The sequence below is a fragment of the Lissotriton helveticus genome, chromosome 7, assembly GCF_964261635.1.
Source record: "Lissotriton helveticus chromosome 7, aLisHel1.1, whole genome shotgun sequence".
Lineage (NCBI taxonomy): Eukaryota > Metazoa > Chordata > Amphibia > Caudata > Salamandridae > Lissotriton > Lissotriton helveticus.
This window is the reverse complement of record NC_136068.1, coordinates 332,428,729-332,449,992: the sequence shown is the minus strand read 5'-3', so window position 1 is coordinate 332,449,992 and position 21,264 is coordinate 332,428,729. Positions and strand designations below refer to the sequence as shown.

Here is a 21,264-nt window from a genome sequence, read left to right as displayed (position 1 = left end):
ATAAATGATAATATCTCGCAAAAACTGTGGACAGAATTCATTCAACAGTTATATAAAATGGACCCCGCCCCTGACAACAAAGTCAATATTATCACTAAGTGGAGGCGGAAGAGTGTTGTCAGATAAACCCTTAGGGGCAGATTTACAAGCCCCTTGCGTCTCTTTTACGCTGCTGTTGCGTCACTTTTGTGGTGCAGTGGTAGAGCAAAAGAGGCGCCATGCTGTGGGGTATTTACAACATGAAGCATCTGGGAGATGCGTCACGTTGTAAAGCCCTGCAACAGAAGTAGGCGTTCAGGCGCAGGGGGGACAGTCCGGCGCAGGAACGCCTCCTAAAAGTGGCTGAGTGAAATCTACAAGATTTCATTCAGTCACTTTCAAGCCCATGCTGCGTCAAAACCCTGCGCCTGCTTGAAGCAGGCGTAAGGATTGACGCAGCATTAAAAAGATAGGGCACTCTGGAGCCTTGCTGGAGCTGTGTCACGCTTGAGACACAACTCCAGCAATGCGCCACCTTTACGGCACAGATGCGTCACGCATCTTTTCATTTTTGCCCATGGTGCACCGCATTGTAAATGTGGCGCATCGATGGTGGCGGAGCTCAGGCGCACACTAACTGGTGCATCCCTGCTGATATGCAGGGATGCGTCAGTTATTGTAAATCTGCCCCTTAGAGTGGAGGGAGAAGAAACGCCAACTAATAGTTACATCAAAGGGTGCTCCAAAATTACTGGATTGCGTGGCCCATGACATTAGAAAGGGAGGAGCCTCCCGTAAGAGACGAAGCATATCCCAAAGCAAGAAGTCAGGATTTTGGTTAAGGTCTGCCACCACTTTCATGTATCGTAGGAAGCGTCCTGACAGCTGACACGATTCATTGAATCCCTATGATGAGGCCAGATTCCACATTCTAGATTTACTTGGGAACCCCAGGCTGATGGTCCTTATTGCCTGCTAAGAAAGTGTGAAGGGGATAAAAACAAGTTACGAATAATACATTTCCCTCTCTTATACGACTTAAGTACTACAGACCTTAATTCAATTTTTGCTAATTTATTATAAAGCCAGAAACAGCAGAACATAGACACACCTCAATATAAGAGTATAAAGATACATGAATACTAATACAGAGCCAAATCTGCGATATAGTTCATTCGGCACAATAGACATAGAACCATGAATACAATATCTAAACACAACTGAGTATAGACGCTATGTCCAAATCTCTTTTCATTTGTATTTCTGGAAATAAAAGTGTAACCAGGGTGATGTTATGGCCCTCGTAAATTAAATTGGTCTAGACTTCAGGTGGGACATAAATTAGAAGACGCAAGGAAATGTTGGGGCCCTGTTAATAAACTCACTTGAGGTAAAAAATAAATAAATGATAATATCTCACCAAAACTGTGGACAGAATACATTCAACAGTTATATATAATGGACCCCGCCCATGACAACAAAGTCAATATTATCACCAAGTGGGGGTGGAAGAGTGTTGTCAGATAAACCCTTAGAGGCAGATTTACAAGCCCCTTGGGTCTTTTTTACGCTGCCGTTGTGTCACTTTTGTGGTGCAGCAGCGGCGCAAAAGAGGCGCCATGCTGCAGGGCATTAACAACATGACGCATCTGGGAGATGCGTCACGTTGTAAAGCCCTGCGCCAGAAGTAGGCATCAGGCGCAAGGGGATACTTTCCGGCACAGGAACGCCTCCCAAAAGTAACTGAGTGAAATCTACAAGATTTCACTCAGTCACTTTCAAGCCCATGCTGCGTCAAAACCATGCGCCTGCTTGAAGCAGGCGTAAGGATTGACGCAGCATTAAAAAGATAGGGCACTCTGGAGCCTTGCTGGAGCTGCGTCGTGCTTGCGACACAACTCCAGCAATGCGCCACCTTTACGGCACAGTTGCGTCACGCATCTGTCCATTTTTGCCCCATGGTGCGCCGCATTATAAATGCGGCGCATCCATGGTGGCAGAACCCAGGCGCACAATAACTGGCGCATCACTGCTGATATGTAGGGATGCAGTGGTTATTGTAAATCTGCCCCTTGGAGTGGAGGGAGAAGAATCGCCAACTAACAGTTACATCAAAGGGTGCTCCAAAATTACTGGATTGCGTGGCCCATGACATTAGAAAGGGAGAAGCCTCCCGAAAGGGAGGAGCCTCCCGTAAAGAGATGAAGCATATCCCAAAGCAATTTTGGGCAAGCTGTTGTTCGTATTTTCTTCCTCTTGATCAAATGTCTGTGGTAACTGCCTGCTGCTGAAGGTCTGCCACCACTTTCATGTATTATAGGAAGCGTCCTGACAGCTGACACGATTCACGTCTTAGGATGCAAAGGATCGAATCCCTATGATGAGGCCAGATTCCACATTCTAGATTTGCTTGGGAACCCCAGGCTGATGGTCTTAATTGCCTGCTAAGAAAGTGTGAAGGGGAGAAAAACAGTTTACGAATAATACATTTCCCTCTCTTATACGACTTAAGTACTACAGACTCCTAATTAAATGTTTGCTAATTTATTATAAAGCCAAAAACAGCAGAACATAGACACACCTCAATATAAGAGTATAAAGATACATGAATACTAATACAGAGCCAAATCTGCGATATAGTTCATTCAGCACAATAGACACAGAACCATGAATTCCAATATCTAAACACAACTGAGTAGAGACGCTATGTCCAAATTTCTTTTCATTTGTATTTCTGGAAATAAAAGTGTAATCTGTCCCTACTTTACCTCTAGAGTGACATCCCTACCTAACTTCCCAGTTGAATTTCCCTTACAAGGTGTCAGCACGTGTTGACTTCCTAAGAAGTGCACTCAAGTTAAATGGGACAAATAGCGTAAAGCTACGGAGCTCGTTCTAAGATGCTCCCTTTCCTCAGTCCAAAGCAGAAGTCCTTCTGAACTGTCCCTGATACAAAAAGACAAAAGTTACACCCCTAACAGGTCACATGGTAAGTTATTCCGTGAACACCTCCTTTGAGTAATTTTCCACCAACTTCCAATTAATTTGGGCTCTCTCCGACGACCTTGGTTCCCAGGTTTCACCATGCACAAAAGGTGTCTTCCATTCTCTCTGTTCAGGCTCTTCATAGACATTCCTCTCCTCGCCATGTATCTTCTTAAATCTAAAATAACGAGGTTGAATTCCTGCACCTGCTGTAGGGGCGAAAGGAAACTTTCTACACACACATAAATTCTAATCAAATTATAACTTTAGAGCACACAAGGAGAAACGAAATTTAAGAAAAACAAGAGTTAGGCCTTCAAGATTGGCTAACCTAAGAAGGTTCTTTAATGCACACCTGTTACACAAGTCTTTATACAAATCATTTATAAAGGTGAATACATTTATATTACATAATATTCATAATGCAGATGCATGATTACATGATTCCTCTAAACATGTGCAAAATCCTAATCATTCCTGTATATGACATTACTAATTTCATTCTACTGTCTTAACATAGCGATTTAAGCTTCATTCTAATAACACGAATTACAGCAAAACAACAGGATAAATCCAAGTGCAGTTTATCAATGAGTATAATACACCCTTACAAATATTAAGAGCTCCGAGTGCTCTATCACCTACATAATCGAAATTTCAGGGCACAAAACATTGGTCGAAGCCAAAACTGCCTCAAGGGTTTTATGCTCTCGCAGATGCAAATCCCATACGGCAACGATTCCTCCGATTTACTCAATAGTCTACATTCCTTGCTCATTTCTCCGATTTGGAGTCCATGCCAGTAGTATTTTAAAGGCATCAAACCAAACCTCAGCCTCATGAGTTTATTTTTTGCCTTGTTGCAAAGAGGCAGGCTCAGTAATCTGGGAGGGAGTCCGGAATATAAAGGCCAGTAGCCCACATGCCTTGCGCCTTATTCCTTAAGTCCCTTAGGTCTTTGCCGCCAATAGTGCTTTTACATTCTGCATTAATAATTTTGCTATAGCCTTTGTAGAGCAATTTTAGTTGTTGAGGTTTTCCACATTCAGCATTTGGATGGACTCCCTTAAGAAAGATCCCCTTTCAGAATTTGGCTCCTGAATTTTCCTCCATAGCAGTTGTTTCAATATACTGGCACTCACTGTTTTTAATTTTAAGTAATATGATATTCATTTGGCACACACCAGATTGGGCTTGGAGAGGTTAAATTCCATCCTAATTTGTGCTTGGCTGGTACAATCTGGAAGAGCAAACATTCGTATTGGAATTCATGGTTCTCTGTCTATTGTGCAGAATTAACTATATCGCAGATTTGGCTCTCTATTAGTATTCATGTATCTTTATACTCTTATATTGAGGTGTGTCTATGTTCTGCTGTTTTTGGCTTTATAATAAATTAGCAAAAATTGAATTAAGAGTCTGTAGTACTTAAGTCGTATAAGAGAGGGAAATGTATTACCGTATTTTCCGGCGTATAAGACGACCCGGCATATAAGACGACCCCCTACTTTGCTTGATAAAATGTAGGTTTTGTGCTATACTCGCCGTATAAGACTACCCCCACTTCCAGCGCAGTCCAACGCAGTCCTGCATAGTTGGCTCGTACTTTGTACGCTTTTGTAACCTGCACACTTATCACTTTTTTCTCCAGGAATGTACCGATTGCTACCTCATGTATTTTGGTTGCTCACTATTGTCACTTTTGATCCATGTAACTTAACGTTTGCTTTTGTAATTTGTTCATTTGTAATTGTTCCTCTTGTATCAATACTGTTCCTACTGTAAAGCGCTCTGACACCTTCGGGTAAAGTCCGCGCTATGTAAAAAATGCAAGAAAACATACAGTCAAATTTGGCACCCGGCGTATAAGACGACCCCCGACTTTCCAGAACATTTTAAGGGGTTAAAAATTCGTCTTATACGCCGGAAAATACGGTATTCGTAACTTGTTTTTCTCTTCACACTTTCTTAGCTAGCAATAAAGACCATCAGCCTGGGTTTCCCAAGTAAATCTAGAATGTGGAATCTGGCCTCATCATAGGGATTCGATCCTTTGCAGCCTAAGACGTGAATTGTGTCAGCTGTCAGGACGCTTCCTACGATACATGAAAGCGGTGGCAGACTTTCAGCAGTAGGCAGTTACCACTGACATTTGATCAAGATGTAGAAAATTCAAACAACAGCTTGCTCAAAACCCTGGCTTCTTGCTTTGGGATATGCTTCATCTCTTACGGGAGGCTCCTCCCTTTCTAATGTCATGGGCCACACAATCCAGTAATTTTGGAGCACCCTTTGATGTAACTGTTAGATGGCGATTCTTCTCCCTCTACTCTAAGGGGCAGATTTACAATAACTGACGCATCCCTGCATATCAGCAGGGATGGGCCAGTTATTGTGCGCCTGGGCTCCGCCACCATTGATGCGCCGCATTTACAATGCGGCGCACCATTGGCCAAAAACGGACAGATGCGTGACGTATCTGTGCCGTAAAGGTGGCGCATTGCTGGAGTTGTGTCGCAAGTGCAAAGCAGCTCCAGCAAGGCTCCATGGTGCCCTATCTTTTTAATGCTGCGCAAATCCTTAAGCCTGCTTCAAGCAGGCACAGGGTTTTGGCGCAGCATGGGCTCAAAAGTGACTGAGTGAAATCTTGTAGATTTCACTCAGCCACTTTTAGGAGGTGTTCCTGCGCCGGAACACTCCACACCACCCCAGGTCAAACATGGCCATATGCAAATCAGCCTTGACCCTGTGCCTCATGGGAACAGTCCAGCCCGAACTGCCAAGCCATGTCTTTCCCGGACCGGAATAAAGCATCCAAGGACCGGTTTCTGGCTATCAGCCGTCATCAGCCTGGATAGCTTGACTCCAGTGTGTGGAGAACATGGGACTCACGTCTGAGCATACCCATCCTACTCAGGGTGACAAATGCAGAATCAACAATTGATGGACAGAATGCAGAACAATGTCATACATTCACCCCAGTACAGAGATCTGGGCCTAAATCCATCGTTTTTTTGCACTCCACACCACCCCAGGTCAGACATGGCCATATGCAAATCGGCCTTGATCCTGTGCCTCATGGGAACAGTCCAGCCCGAACTGCCAAGCCATGTCTTTCCCAGACCGGAATAAAGCATCCAAGGACCGGTTTCTGGCTATCAGATGTCATCAGCATGGATAGCTTAACTCCAGTGGTGTGGAGAGCATGGGACTCACGTCTGAGCACACCCATCCCACTCAGGGTGACAAATGCAAAATCAACAATTGATGGACAGAATGCAGAACAATGTCATACATTCACCCCAGTACAGAGATCTGGGCCTAAATCCATTGTTTTTTTGCACTCCACACCACCCCAGGTCAGACATGGCCATATGCAAATCAGCCTTGACCCTGTGCCTCATGGGAACAGTCCAGCCCGAACTGCCAAGCCATGTCTTTCCCGGACCGGAATCAAGCATCCAAGGACCGGTTTCTGGCTATCAGCCGTCATCAGCCTGGATAGCTTGACTCCAGTGGTGTGGAGAGCATGGGACTCACGTCTGAGCATACCCATCCCACTCAGGGTGACAAATGCAAAATGGAGTGCAAAAAAACGATGGATTTAGGCCCAGATTTCTGTACTGGGTTGAATGTATGACATTGTTCTGCATTCTGTACATCAATTGTTGATTTTGCATCTCCCAGATGCGTCACGTTGTAAATACCCCGCAGCATGGGGCCTCTTTTGCGCCGCCGCTGCACCACAAAAGTGATGCAACGGCAGCGTAAAAGAGATGCAAGGGGTTTGTAAATCTGCCCCTAAGGGTTTATCTGACAACACTCTTCCGCCCCCACTTGGTGATAATATGGACTTTGTTGTCAGGGGCGGGGGTCCATTTTATATAACTGTTTAATGTATTCTGTCCACAGTTTAGGGGAGATATTATCATTTTTTTTTTTTTTTACCTCAAGTGAGTTTATTAACAGGGCCCCAACATTGCCTCGCATCTACTAATTTATTTCCCGCCTGAAGTCTTGACCAATTCAATTTACGAGGGTCATAACATCACCCTGATTCACAGAATGATGAATAATTGGCTATGGCATTCATAAATAACATTTTGTACAGTCTTAAATATACTCCAATGTGATGGCAATTTTCAGTGTACGTAAATAGGCTCATATGGGTTGCATTGTGAGTTTTCCGGGGCATGGACACTTACAAATAAGGATGACCACTAACAAATTTACATATTTGTGGATATTTATAAGCCTTTTGCAGGTACTTTCTCACCCTGAGTATGGCCGGATCATATACATTGGTATTACTTCTTGGGTAAACATTTTGTTGTATTCCATGCTAAATATACTAAATGTCAATAAAATAGTTTGAACACAAACAATTGGAGATTTAGTCCTGTCAATGTATAAATATGCTTTCAGGGTGCCTAAGAGAATGGAAAGCCCCCCAAAAGGCATGCGGCAAGGCATAGCAGTTTATCTTTGAGAAAATATATTTTCTGACAAATGTCTGAACAACAGAGGCAGAGCCATGCGTCCCGGAGCATTGCAAACATAACACTGCTTGCCCGAACAACGCATCTACCTTAACCACCCATACGCAGATCGAGCTCTAGTTTTCAGGGTGGGCAGGGACTCTGGGAGAAGCCTCGGAACAGGAAGCTCCGGACAGGTAGGTGGGGCCGGGTCTGGGGGTTACTTTCAGGGGGGGCAGTGTACTTTAGGGAAAGAGACTGTTTTTTAGGGCTCAGGTAGGGGGTTGGGGCACTTTTAAGAAGGGGGTAGGTTTTTGGGTCTCAGGTCGGGTGAAGGGGATTGGCGTAGTTTTAAGGGCTAGGTTTGGGGAGATTTTCATTTAGGAATGGGGCCGTTTTGGCGTTCAGGGCGGGGGAGTCGGCTAGTTGTTTTAATTGGGGCAGCGTTTTAGACCTCAGGGCTGTGGAAGGGATAGGGGTAGTTTTAGTGACAACGCGAGGGGGGGCCTAGGGTCGGGGTAGTGTGTGTTAAGGGGCAGGGTTTTAGGCCTCTGGGCAGGGGGGGGAAAGGGGTAGTTTTCAGGGCAAGTTTTGGGCCTCAGAGTGGGGGGCAGCAGGTAGGGGGTTCGTAATTTAGGGCTTAGGGTGGGGCGAAGGGAGTCGGAGTAGTGGCGAAGTTAACCATGCATGTCCCCTTACCATTCATGCATTTACAACAAAATTACCCGATAAAGGCATGTGTGGTAAAGAAATGCGTGGTTAAGACATATGTGGTTCAGATTGCGCAGTAGAGGTATGTGTGGTTAAGCCATGCATGCCTCTATAATACAACTGTTCAATTATTTAACTGTATTTGAGTTATTGGAGTTCAAATGTAATCTAAATCAGATTATAGCCTATATTTTTTGTATCTTTGATAAATGAAATGCTTGCCTTAGTGCTTGGTAAAACTGATTGACAAGTGGATCTGCCATAACTCACACAAAACAAGCATTGGCAAAGCCAATAGGGTTTGCCTATGCAAAATCTATTGGCTTTGTCAATGTTTTTTACATGTTGCACAGCAATGCGAGCTGCAGTGTAACATGGCTTAAATAATAAAAAAATGAATAAAAGCACTATGACGTGGCTGGCACTGACCATGTCATAGTGCTTAATTTTAATTGTATTCCATGTTGCACATCAGCGAGCTCTGCAGTGCAATATCTAAAGAAAAATAGCCCGGGGTTACTGGGGTTGGGACACAAGGGAGGACTTAAAAACAGCTCCACTGCCATTGCAGCTCCTGCATGGCCGATGCTTCTACAGCGAGAAGCCACGAAAGTTTGCTTTCCTTTCCAACAGAGTAGATACTTAATTGTGGGTGCGTAGTGTCAGAGCCTGGAAACGGTCTCAATTCTACCCACGCAGACTAAAACACGCAATGTGCAGTTTCGTATTGTTTGCCACAAAAATTAGGTTGTGCTTTTCATGACGTATGTTCAGGGGAATATCCTTCATTGGTGCCGCAATGCTGTGGCCCAGGGAGGAGAGACCCGCTGAACCCAAATATTTCACTATGTTATTACACACCCATTGGCAGTTTCTGGCATATATGAGAATTCTAGAATGCTGTGTGCACTCCTTAACAAGTGACAGGTGTAAAGGACAATGCGGACTGAGCCCAGAGAGAGCAATTCGGATGTATGACGTTACAACGCATACTTTTACCACGCATACCTTTACAACGCGGTTTTTACCACGCATACCATTACAACGCATAGCGCTTAGAGGTGCTGGATAGTGGTAAGTATAATTTTCTATTCCAACTCCAGTCCCCGTGGACACTAGGGAAGGTGTTGGATAGAAAATTAAACTTATTCCCTATCCTAGAGCGCCCCCCCCGGCGCAATGCGTTGTAATGGTATGCGTGGTAATGCCTACGTTGTAATGGTAGTGCGTTGTAAAAATTTCATTGTAAACGTTACATACCGAGCAATTCATAAAGTGGAGTGGCGCACTCAAGAGAGCAGCACATGATCTGCCAGAGATCTTTGTTGGAACATCTTCACAGATTTATTCAGAACCTGAATTAGAAACAGAATAACTACAAAAGGGCTCTCATCAGCAAAAAATGTATTGCTTAACTACACTAGATCCAAATGTTAGCTTGTCAGAATGGCATTCATTTAGGTAAATAATTCCAAATGGGGATCATCTGAATGAATGCCGAATAGCAACAAAAGAAGTTGCATGTATGACAAAATGGCACAACAGATGAGTAATAATTGCACATGCGTACAAATGCATACAGTAGAATTTTACTGCAGTGGTGCTTCGGGGAGAAGATACTGTAATCTTGTGCAAAAAAGCAGCAAACAGCACAATCGCATTTGTGAGCAACATTCAAAGTAGAATTCCACTAGTGCTGAATGAGTGGGGGTGGATCCTGGCCCATAGGGAGAGGGCAAGGGGGTGAGAAGGTTTAAAGAGAAAAAAAAAAAGAATACCAGCATGAGGCTGCAGCGGAAGGACACTGACCACTGGAAGCAGTTCTTGGTCCGGCCTCCACGGAACAACGAAGACTCGAAGCCCAGGCAAAAGACGGAGGTGAGGAGGAGGCACTGACCAATAGGAATCAAGGAAATAAAACTCATGTGGGAGTCAACCAATGGTAAGTAAAGTAACATGGGAGCCAGCTTATGGGTAAGTAAAGTGAAGTGGTAGCCACATTGAAGCCTGCCAATGGTAAGTAAAGGTAAGTAATAGGCGGGCTCCAAGCCCCTTTTAAGATCTTTTTTAAAAAATACAAGAGATTTTGCAAGCACAGCACAAGCACTGTGAAGGCGAAACCTAAACATGATGGGGGCAATACTTAAATTAGGCCCAGATCTCTGTACTGGGGTGAATGTATGACATTGTTCTGCATTCTGTCCAACAATTGTTCTTTTTGCATCAATTAATCTCAGCCACAGGAATTTACTCTGATCCTTAATCCAGTCCATGGTTATTTTGATATCATGCCATCTCAGTTTGGACCCAGCCATATGCCAATCATTCTTGACCCTGATTCAGTAGGAACAGTGCAGCCGAATTGCTACCACACCCTGCATACTCCACTCTACTCTACCACCACTCCATGCCACTGCATTCTACTCTGCACCATGCTACTGCACTCTGCTCCACTGCACTCTACTCTACACCACTCCATGCCACCGCACTCTATACCACTCCACTCCTATCTGTTCCACTCCGCACCACTCAAATCTATGCCAATGCACTCTACGCCACTCAACTCTACACCACTGCACTCTTCACTACTGTGCTCTACACCACTCTAGTCTAGGCTACTCCATTCTGCTCTGCAGAACTTCACTCTATGCCACTTCAGTCTATGCCAATACACTCTACACCAATGCACTCTACTCTGTACCATTCAACTCTACGGCTCTGCACTCTATGCCAATCCACTGAACACCACTCTAATCTACTCTGCACCACTGCGCGCTACACCACTATACGCCATTACTCTATGCCACTCTACTCTATGCTACTGCACTCTATCCTGCTCCACTCCATTCTACCCTACACCACTCCGCTTCACTCTTCCATACACCACTCAACTGTACGCCACCACTCTACTCTGAAGCAATCTACTCTACTGTACTGCACTCTACTCCACTCTACTCCACTCTGCGCCACTGCACGCTACACCACTACACTCTATGTCACTGCATTCTACAGTGGTCCCAAATAGAATGCAGTGGTGTAGAGTGCAGTGACATAGAATGCAGTTGCATCACCACTATAGAGGGCAGTGACATAGAGTGCAGTTGCATTCAGTGCAGTGGCATAGAGAGAGTGCTGTAGGGTGCAGTGGCATAGAGAGGAGTGGTGCAGAGTGGCGTAGAGTGGTGAAGAGTGCAGTGGCGTAGACTGCAGTGGAGTGGAGTTGATGGTTTAAGAGTAGAGTGGTGGCATAGAGTGGGGTGGGGTGGAGCAAGGTAGAGTGCAGTGGCATAGAATAGCATGGCGTAGAGTAATGGCGTAAAGTTGTGTAGAGTGCAGTGGCGTAGAGTGCAGTGGTGTAGAGTGACATAAAGTAAAGTGGCAAAGTGAGCAGTGGCAAAACCTACAGTGGTGCCAAGTAGAGTGGAATGTCATAGTCTACGCCATTCCACTCTATGCCACCCTAAAACACTGCACTCTATGACACTCTAATTTGCAACACTGCACTCTATGCCACTCTACTCTGCACTACTGCACTCTATACCATGGCACTCTGCAGCACTCCACTCTACATCATTGCACTCTACGCCACTCCAGTCTATGCCACTCCAGTCTACGCCACTCTACTCTATGCCACTCTACTCTGCGCCACGTCACGCTGCAACACACCACTCTGTGCCACTGCACTCTACACCACTGCACTCGACTATGCACCACTTGAATGCACACCACTATATTCTATGACACTCCACTTTATGCCGCTGAATTCTATGCTGCTACACTCTGCCACTGCACTCTACACCAGTCCACTCTACGCCAGTCCACATCACTCTATCCTTCACCATAGTACTCTACGCCAAAGTACTGTACTATATACCACTCTAATGAACGCCACTGTACTCTACAAAGATGCACCATACGCCACTGGATTCTATTTCGCTGCACTCTATGCCACTGTACTCTATATCACTGTACTCTACACCAGTCTACTCTACGCCACTCTACGCCACTCTGCTGCACTTGACAGAATGCCACTCTATGGCACTGCACTCTACTCTGCACCACTGTGCTCTGTCACTGTACTCTATGCCACTGCACAGTACACCACTACATTCTACTCTGCTCCACTACTCTCAATGGCACTGCACTCTACACCACTCTACTCTATACCACTGCATACTACACAAATGCACTATACACCACTTCACTCTACGACACTCAGCTTTGAACTCTACGCCACTGAACACTATGCCACTCTACTCTGCACTACTGTATTCTATGCCACTGCACTGTATGCCACTACACTCTATGCCATTCTACAATACAGCACTCTACTCTTCGCCACTGCACTCTATGCCACTGCAGTCTACACCATTAATTGTACTCTGCACCACTCTACACACTCTACTCTGCACCACTGCACTCTTCGCCACTGCACTCTACAGCACTAACTGTACTCTGCACCACTCTACACACTCTTCCCTGCACCACTGCACACTACACAACTGCACTCTATGCCTCTGCACTGAATGAATGAATGAATTACGGACTTGTATCGCGCACAGCTACCCGAAGGCATCCCGGCGCCTTTCGCTCACTCATTCAATAGATTAGACAAACAGGTGAGTTTTTACCAGCCTCCTGAATTTTTGGTGGTTGGATTCCAACCTGATGAAGTCAGGAAGGTTGTTCCAGAGGTTGGTCGCTTGAAGGGAGAAGCGTCTCCCGCCCGTACGTACTCTCCTTGTTTTTGGGACCACTAACAGATTTTTGTTGCTAGATCTGAGGGTCCGTGAGGGGAGGTAGGTGGAGAACATGGCTTGAATTAATCCAGGGCCAGTCTTATAGAATGCTTTGTGTACAGTGATCAAAGCCTTGAACTCTACCCTCCTTTGCACGGGTAGCCAATGTAAATGGCGCAACCCAGGTCTGGCGGAAGTTCTCCGTGGGATGTCCAGCAATAGACGTGCGGCACAATTTTGCACAGTCTGAAGGGTTTTCAAGGTACTTTGCGGAGCTCCCAAATAGAGGGCGTTAGCGTAATCAAGCCGTGATAATATCAAGGCTTGTACCAGAATCCGCCTGGAATCGAATGGGAGGAGTTTGATGACTTTTCTGAGTTGTCTCAGCAAGGCAAAGCAGGTCCCTGCTACCTTGCGAACCTGTACTCCGAGGTTAAGAGCGGGGTCGAGCCAAACCTCAAGGCTCTTAATTTGGTTTCTTGGCGGGGGAGGCTGACCAAGGCATAATGGCCACCAATCATCAATATTAGACGGGGGCTTGTGTCCCAGAAGCATCACCTCCGTTTTGGCACCATTCAATTTTGAGAAGGAACTGTCCATCCAAGCATGAATGTTTTCCAGACAAGAGGAGAGGTTATTATAGGGGGCGTTCTTAGATGATAGCGAGATGATCAATTGTGTGTCATCTGCGTATGTCACCAGTTGTACTCGCCAGGGCAGAACCACCTCAGCCAAAGGCCTCATATAGATATTAAAAAGGGTGGGGCTGAGGGAAGAGCCCTGAGGAACACCACACTGGAGACACATTTGAGGGGAGGACACATTGTCCTCAAAGACTGCAAAGGTCCTCTCCGTTAGGAAGGAGCGAAGCCAGTTAGGTACCTGGCCCCCAACCCCTACTTCTCTTAGCCTCTGGAGCAAGATGTTATAATTCACGGTATCAAAAGCCGCGCTGAGATCTAAGAGAAGTATTGCAGCGTTTCCTCCATTGTCGAGGATTTTCCTAGTTTCCTCTACTACCGTGATGAGGGCGGTTTCTGTACCCTGGAGGCTACGAAAGCCAGTTTGCGTGGAATGAAGAGCATTCCTTTCCTCCAGGAAGGTCGAGAGCTGGGAATTCACATATTTTTCAGCTAGTTTGCTGACACATGGTAGTAGAGATATCGGCCGGTAATTTGCCCAATCCTCAGGATTGAGATTCGGTTTTTTTAAGAGTACCTTTACTCTAGCTTATTTCCACACAGGGGGCACCTTACCAGATTTCAATGAGGAATTTATCACCTCCTAAACCAGTGGGGTAACGGTCTCTGAGACCAGATGAAGGAACACCGGGGATGCAGGGTCAAGAGGAGAACCCGATTTTAAATTTTTAAGCAGTGTCTGAGTGGTCGGGCCATCTATAGGAGGGAAATCCTTAAGCTCTGCCATGTCTTCTGCCGGCCCAACACAAAATTCCGGAGGGGAATGAGGGAAAGAAGAGTAGATATTTATAACTTTTTGGGAGAAAAAGGTGGCAAGTTCATTGCAGCGTAATTGTGCTTTACTGGGATCGACTAGGGAGGCAGGTGGTGTAATCAATGATTTAAAGATTTTAAAAATTTCGCGGGGAGCATTGGCTGAGGTGTTCATTTTTTCCTGGAAATAGTTAGCTTGGGTAGTTTTAATTTCATGTTTATATCTCTTCAATGCTAACTTATAGCTCTCCTTACTAGCAACAGTGAAGCTTTTCCTCCATTTCCTTTCCTCTTGTTTACAGCACCGCTTAAGTACTGAGTTCTTTGGTATACCATGGTTTTTTTTTTCTCTCCTAGTTTATGAGAGAGTTGAGACTTGGGGAGGGTCAAGTCTAGAGCGTTTTCGACCCACTGATTGAATTGGGCGTTAGCTTCTGTGGGGTCGTTCTTTAGGCTAGGTAAGGATTCCCTAAGGTTGGAATTCCAGCTGTCTACCGAGAGCTTGGACCAAACTCGAGTTATCCTCTTAGAGGCAACTGCAGGTCTGTCCCTTCCCATCAAGGACAGACTGAAACGTAGCAGTTTATGGTCTGACCAAGGGATTCTGATTGAGTCTGTAAACTTCAAATTTCCTAGATTAGTGTAGCAGTGATCCAGGGTATGTCCAGCTTTATGCGTGGGCCCTACGACTAGTTGAGTTAGCTGGAGTGCTTCCAAGCTGGAAGATAGTTTGAGACAGGCGGGGGAATCGGGCTCATCAAGATGTATATTAAAATCACCTAGGATTGTGAAGTTGGAGGAAGTGCATGCAAGGGTGATTGCGTTAGTAAACAGTTCCTCACAAAATTGCCCATATGTACCTGGGAATCTATATACTAGCAGTCCTGATAGGGTGCAGGTGGAGGAGAGTGCAATGGTGAACATAAAACTTTCAGCTCCAGAGATGTTCACTTTCTCAATTCTGCCTGTCATTTCTTCTCTTAGAATAATGCCGATGCCTCCACCTCTCGTATCCATCTGGTTTTGCCTCAGGATAGTATAGCCAGGGGGGAGTGCACGGACAATATCAGGGTCGGAACTCTCGGTGGTCCAGGTTTCCGTAAGAAATAGGACATCGAGCTCTTGTTCCTCTAAGAGTAAATGAAGCTGGATCGCATGACCAGGAAGGGATCTACAATTGAGTAGTCCTACGGAAATTGGGCGGGGAGAGGCTTCATTGTGCCTGGTGATGTCCTGGGTAAAGCTGAACTCGCACCCTGTACATGAAGGTAAAGTTCTGGTGTGTGTTGTTAATATTCCACATTGAGTGTTTACATTATTCCTTAGTGACAGTAGGGTATTGCGACTGTACGTTATGTGACGGTGGATAAGGTCTGAAGAGGCAGAGTGGCTGGGCCCTGGGTCCGTCCTGGCCCGGACGGGCCCAGATGGGCTTACCTCAGGCGCACCTCCGGCGCTATTACGGCGCGTCCGCACTGCGCGTCTGCTGCGCGGAGGCATGGGGGCGTGTTTAAGTATCTGCACCGAGTGCCTGGGTTAATCAGGACTAGAGCGCCAACCGACCATGGGGAACCTCCCCAAGATGGCCGTCGCGTACAGTGCACTCTACTATGCAACACTCTAATCTACCCACTGCATTCGACAACTCTACATTGTACGCCACTAAATTCTATGCTGCAACACTCTATGCCACTGCACTCTACACCACTATATTCTTCAACACTCTACACCAGTCCACTCTATACCAGTCCACTCTACGTCACTTCACTGTACACAACTCCACGCTAAGCCACTCCAATACAGGACCCTCTATTCCACTCTATGACGCTTTATTCAACTCTGTCATTCCACTCTACGAAACTCCAGGCTCATCTTAGCCATGCTGGTGTACAGCGTGGATGCAATAAACTGGCAAAGCCAATAGCTCTTGCATAGGTTAGACCTATTGGCCTTGCCAATGCTTGTTTTATCAGCAAGCTTTTTAAATGTATTTTGAATGCGTGACATCGAAAGTGCTCCCGGTTCCAAGAATCTTTGACTCTCTCTGGCTGGTTTGTTATTATGTAATGTGTTTTGTGTCCCAGCTCGCTAAAATAGGCAGATATCTGATCTTACGAAACACTTTCTAGGCGGTGACTGTAATGTCACTTTATGGCTGATCCGCCCAGGCTGTGCGAGTCTCAGATGTGCGCAGGGCCGTGCTCTGTGACCTGGGACAAATGTGTCAGAGGTCCTCGTGCGGGGCTTGTGCTGCTGAAGACTTATTTGTTTCAGTTCCATCAGAAGGCGCGAGGCTGCCGCGAGCCCCGTTTGAACGAACTGCCTGTTTAGGGTCAATGATGCACAGCTGTCACTCCTAAGGTGACAGAGGGCGGCGCTTTCCCACCACGCTCTCGGTGGGGAATGTTCCGGAGCTGCTTTGGATGCCGAGCCAGTCGAACTAGCACACCTACAACCCGTGGAATCTGCCGCTGAGCCGCTTTCATTCCAGCGCCTTGCAAGAGGTGTGGCGCTGAGCCGGACACAGGAAGAGGGGAGCGCGGTGCGTGGACTGTCATATGTGCACGGAGAGGCGCCTGTGCGCGAGCATGAAAAGCATGGAGTACCCCGCCGCGTACTTTGTGACGACGCGGATCCCCCGCCCGCAGATCCTGCTGAGGCCAGCCCGGGGTCACGGGCACGCGCCCAGCACTCTCCCCCACAGGTACAGCGCACCTGCTCAATCAGTAATGGGGTCGGGGTATTCACATGTGGACGGGAGGTGAAGAAGTTATGGTCAGCTAACTGCATTTTCATTTGTGCTGTAACGAGATTGGATTTCTTATGCTGGATAATCCGTTTTTCAATTTATGTGCCATTTGTGTGATCCTGTGCACACCAATGTATTATTGCCCCTCTCCTTCATTAAAACCGAGTGGGTATCAGACCGGCATCACATCCTTGCATTTCATTTCTTTAAATTGAAAGGGCACACACCAGCAACCGGTCCCCTCCCCGCCCACCCTCTCATAAAGTACTTGAACCCTGCTTTCCTCTGTCATGCAGGCTGGCAACAGGCAGAGTATGCTTGTCCTAGTGTGATTATGTTTTGTATGTCGTCTTTTGCTGTTTTATGTTTTTGCATATTGTTCTTAGTGTTTGCTTGTAGAACTTATGCTTTTGAATGCTGTACTGGCTATGTTTGGGTTTCGGCGGATGGGGTCTCCTATACGAAATAGGTTCCATATAAAATGGACCCCAATTTATTTTCAGCCAGCGCTGGCAGTGAATCGTAATTTTCTGATATACACTTTGGAACTGAGGTTACAGAATGAATGATTGAGTACAGTGATGGTTTTGTTATGCTGTACATTTGTTAATGTTCATGTCTGCAGTTCCAGTGCCTTTATGACAATCATACACTTTGAAGTGTTTGTGAAGCGTTCTGTTGACTATTGCTTCCTGTACAATATTTAACTAATTGTCAGCCATCTTTGGTGCTTGCTTTGATAATGCAAAGCGCTGATTATATGCTGAAGGAGACTATTTCCTGAATTTTCATGCTAATTTATTTGTTTATATGAAGGGTTTCAAGCCACTGTGCATATGTGGGCATATGTGATTGAGTGTGGGTGTGTCATTAAATGACGTGTAAGCTTGACATGCCAGTTAAAAATACATGTGACCCAATATAGCATGGTATTTGGAGCGAGTGTAGTAATAACCTCAGATTCACACTTCAATTGCTACAGCGCTAAGATCTATATACTATAATAGAAGCTATTCGTGACCTGCACTGGCTGCCTTTTATGGAGAGGGTTCAATTTAAATCATTGTGCATTGTTCACAAGACACTTTACGGTGTTGGCCCTGTTCACTTCAATAAATTCATCAGCTGATACACTCCATGACGTAATCTTAGATCGTCATCGGCCTCTCTTCTGGACATTCCCAGGGTACAGACTGTAAAATGGGGTGGTATAAGTTTCTTCTACCTCACCTGTAAACTATGGAACACGTTACCACTTACCCTGAAGACCCAAACCAATAGACAGACTTTCAGAAAACCCCTCAAAACATTGCTATTCTTACCCAAATCTTAAGCCAGCGCCTACCCTCATTGTATGACCACACTGGCAACTTCCAGCGCTAAGACCCCTAAGCATTCACGTGCTTTATAAAACTCCTCATTCATGCTCAAATATCGTACCATAGTGCAGCATTCTCCATGGACTGCGATACTATCACTTTAAAAGTAAAATAACAGGAGCCATTTTCCCAAGACCTGTTCAATAAACTTGGAGTTTTTGTTTCTAACTTCTACACATAAAAAGGCTGGCTGCAACAAAAGCACATATGCTTATGCACCGACTATGATGTAACTTATTACCATTGTGCAGCGAGGCTTGGTGCATTGTGGTTTTGCTATTCACGACGGTCTATACTTGCCAGGTAAGGCCAATGAATGAATTTCTTAATTGAAGTATAAATTATAATTACAGGTAAGCCACTGAATCAAAATAAGATTGAACCGATACCTGGAAGATTCTAATAATTCATTCATATTCAAATCAGGACTAGTTCACAAGTAGGTAATGGTGAAGTAAAAACGCGATGTGAAAAAACGCAGTGCTCTTCATCAAATAAGATGGCTAAACTATAAGAAAACAAAATAACCAAACAAAACAATTAGTTGTCCAAAATAGGTAAAAAATATCATATGAAACACATCATTTGTGAATACTGCATGTTATGTTTGTAGAAGTACATTCAATATTAAAGTTTTCGATCACAATGGGACAAATTTCAAACTGCAATGTAATTCTGACAGTAATTCACAACGTGCATGTTTTACTGAGTCATTCGCTTGCGAATAAACCAGTGTTTTTATACCCCGTTTGATACTCTATTTTTTACCACGTTCTTAGGGTCATAGGGCTTAACCTGTCCTTTCTTACATGTGCCACTCATGAGTCAAGATCCCCGCCCCATACTCCTTAGTTGTAATAAATAACATTTTACAACTCGGTAAATCTATGTAAAGGCTATATCACCACACAAACTCCATCTCAATCCATCATTTATAAAGTGCAGCAAATCACCCTTGAGGGTCTCAAGGTGCTGGAGATGCTAGCTGCTGCATGGTGATCTGTTCCTTCGAACAGCCTGGTCTTGACTCCTTTCCTGAATTGCTGGAGCTATGAAGCGATCCTGAGGGGCAGGGGAAGGTTGTTCTAAGCTTTGGCCGCCCGGTGTGAGAAAGAGATTCCTGTTTTGTTGTCTTGGCAGATCCGGGGGGGACTGCGAGGAAGAGGGAGGCGGATCACAGGTGTCTGGTTTGTTATGCATTTGTTGATGTATGCTGGTTCTTCGTTGAGCAGGAGTTTGTATGTGTGGGTCAACATCTTGAACAGACATCTCTTCTGCATTGGGAACCAGTTTAGCTTCTTGAGGTGGGGTGTGATGTGGGCCGATCTGGAGAGGTCGAGGATGAATTGGGCCCCTGAGTTTTGTATTGTATATAGTCTCCACAGGAGTCGTGCAGTGAGTCCTGCGTAGAATGTGTTTGTGTAGTGTAGTTTGCTAGAGACGAGGACCTGCATGACGGTCCTTCTGGTGTTGACTCAGAGATACCTGAACATCTTGCGGAGCATTCATAGGGTATGAAAGCAGGCAGATGAGACTGCGGAGACGAACGTCTCCCTCGACCCATTGCAGTCCGGATTCCGAGCGAACCACAGCACCGAGACCGCCCTCATCGCGGCCACCGACGACATCCGGACCCTGCTGGACAACGGTGAAACCGCCGCCCTCATCCTGCTCGACCTTTCGGCTGCGTTCGACACGGTCTGCCACCGCACCCTGAAAATCCGCCTCCACCACGCCGGGATTCAAGGAAAGGCCCTGGAATGGATCACCTGCTTCCTCTCCGACAGAACCCAAAGAGTCCGTCTCCCGCCCTTCCTCGCAGAAGCCACCAAGATCATCTGCGGCGTACCTCAAGGCTCCTCTCTCAGCCCCACCCTCTTCAACGACTACATGAGCCCCCTCGCAGCCATCGCCCGCAAGCACAACCTCAACATCATCTCCTACGCCGACGATACCCAACTGATCCTCTCCCTCACCAACGACCCCACCTCCGCCAGAGCCAGCTTTCAGGACGGAATGAAGGACTTCGCAGACTGGATGAAGCTCAGCCGCCTGAAACTGAACTCAGACAAGACGGAAGTCCTCATCCTCGGCCCATCCATCTCTGCCTGGGACGACTCCTGGTGGCCCCCTGCTCTGGGCCCCCCACCCAAGCCGCCCGGACCACGCACGCAACCTGGGCTTCATCCTTATTTATTTATTTATTTAGAGTTTTGTATAGCGCGAACAAGACCCGTGGGTATCAGAGCGCTTAACATCGAGGCAGGTTATACATTTCCAATTCGGTATCGATATACAACAGATAAATAAGAGATAACAGAGACTATGGCTATATAGAGTGTCTAACTATATATCTTCCACACACATGTGCAAATGGTAAAAAGAAGTGATAGAGACAATGATCAGTCGATAAGTTGAGGTAGAGGTTATATAGATTATATAGTTTGGTGGATACCGCCGAGGCTTGTGTGTGGCGTCAGTCTCATGTCAGCGATAGTGTTCATGTGGAGGCCACCCTTCCGTTAATGAAATAGTTCATACCAGCGATCAATCGGCTTCCCTATGCAAGGTATTTACTCATCATTAGGCTTTTCATTTCACGTTTAAATTGTACAATATTTTGAATCTTCCTAATGCTAGGGGGGAGTGAGTTCCAGACTCTGGGGGCAGCTCCAGAGAATGCTCGGTCATAAGTCTTTTTCTTTCGGAAGAAGGCTGGTCTCAGCAGCAGCTCTTTTGCGCTTCTCCCTGGTCTGTTTCCTCCCGATAGCTTAATTTTCTTGGCTAGGT

At 45.8% G+C, this 21,264-nt stretch overlaps 1 protein-coding gene across 8 annotated transcripts in view; it reads left to right on the top strand.

The window, feature by feature from the left end:
- The window catches only part of ARHGAP40 (Rho GTPase activating protein 40), a 447,044-nt gene that overhangs the window by 209,910 nt on the left and 215,870 nt on the right, over window positions 1–21,264 (top strand). For 2 of the 8 annotated variants that reach the window (XM_078652143.1, XM_078652142.1), the window contains exon 1: window positions 16,503–17,050. The exons of 5 other annotated variants lie outside the window; for them this stretch is intronic. In XM_078652143.1, coding sequence (XP_078508269.1) covers window positions 16,905–17,050 — 146 coding nt within the window. In that variant the 5' untranslated portion in view covers window positions 16,503–16,904. Of the gene's footprint in view, window positions 1–16,502; window positions 17,051–21,264 lie in introns of those variants that run through there. One more of the 8 variants, XM_078652144.1, reaches the window with a different exon arrangement.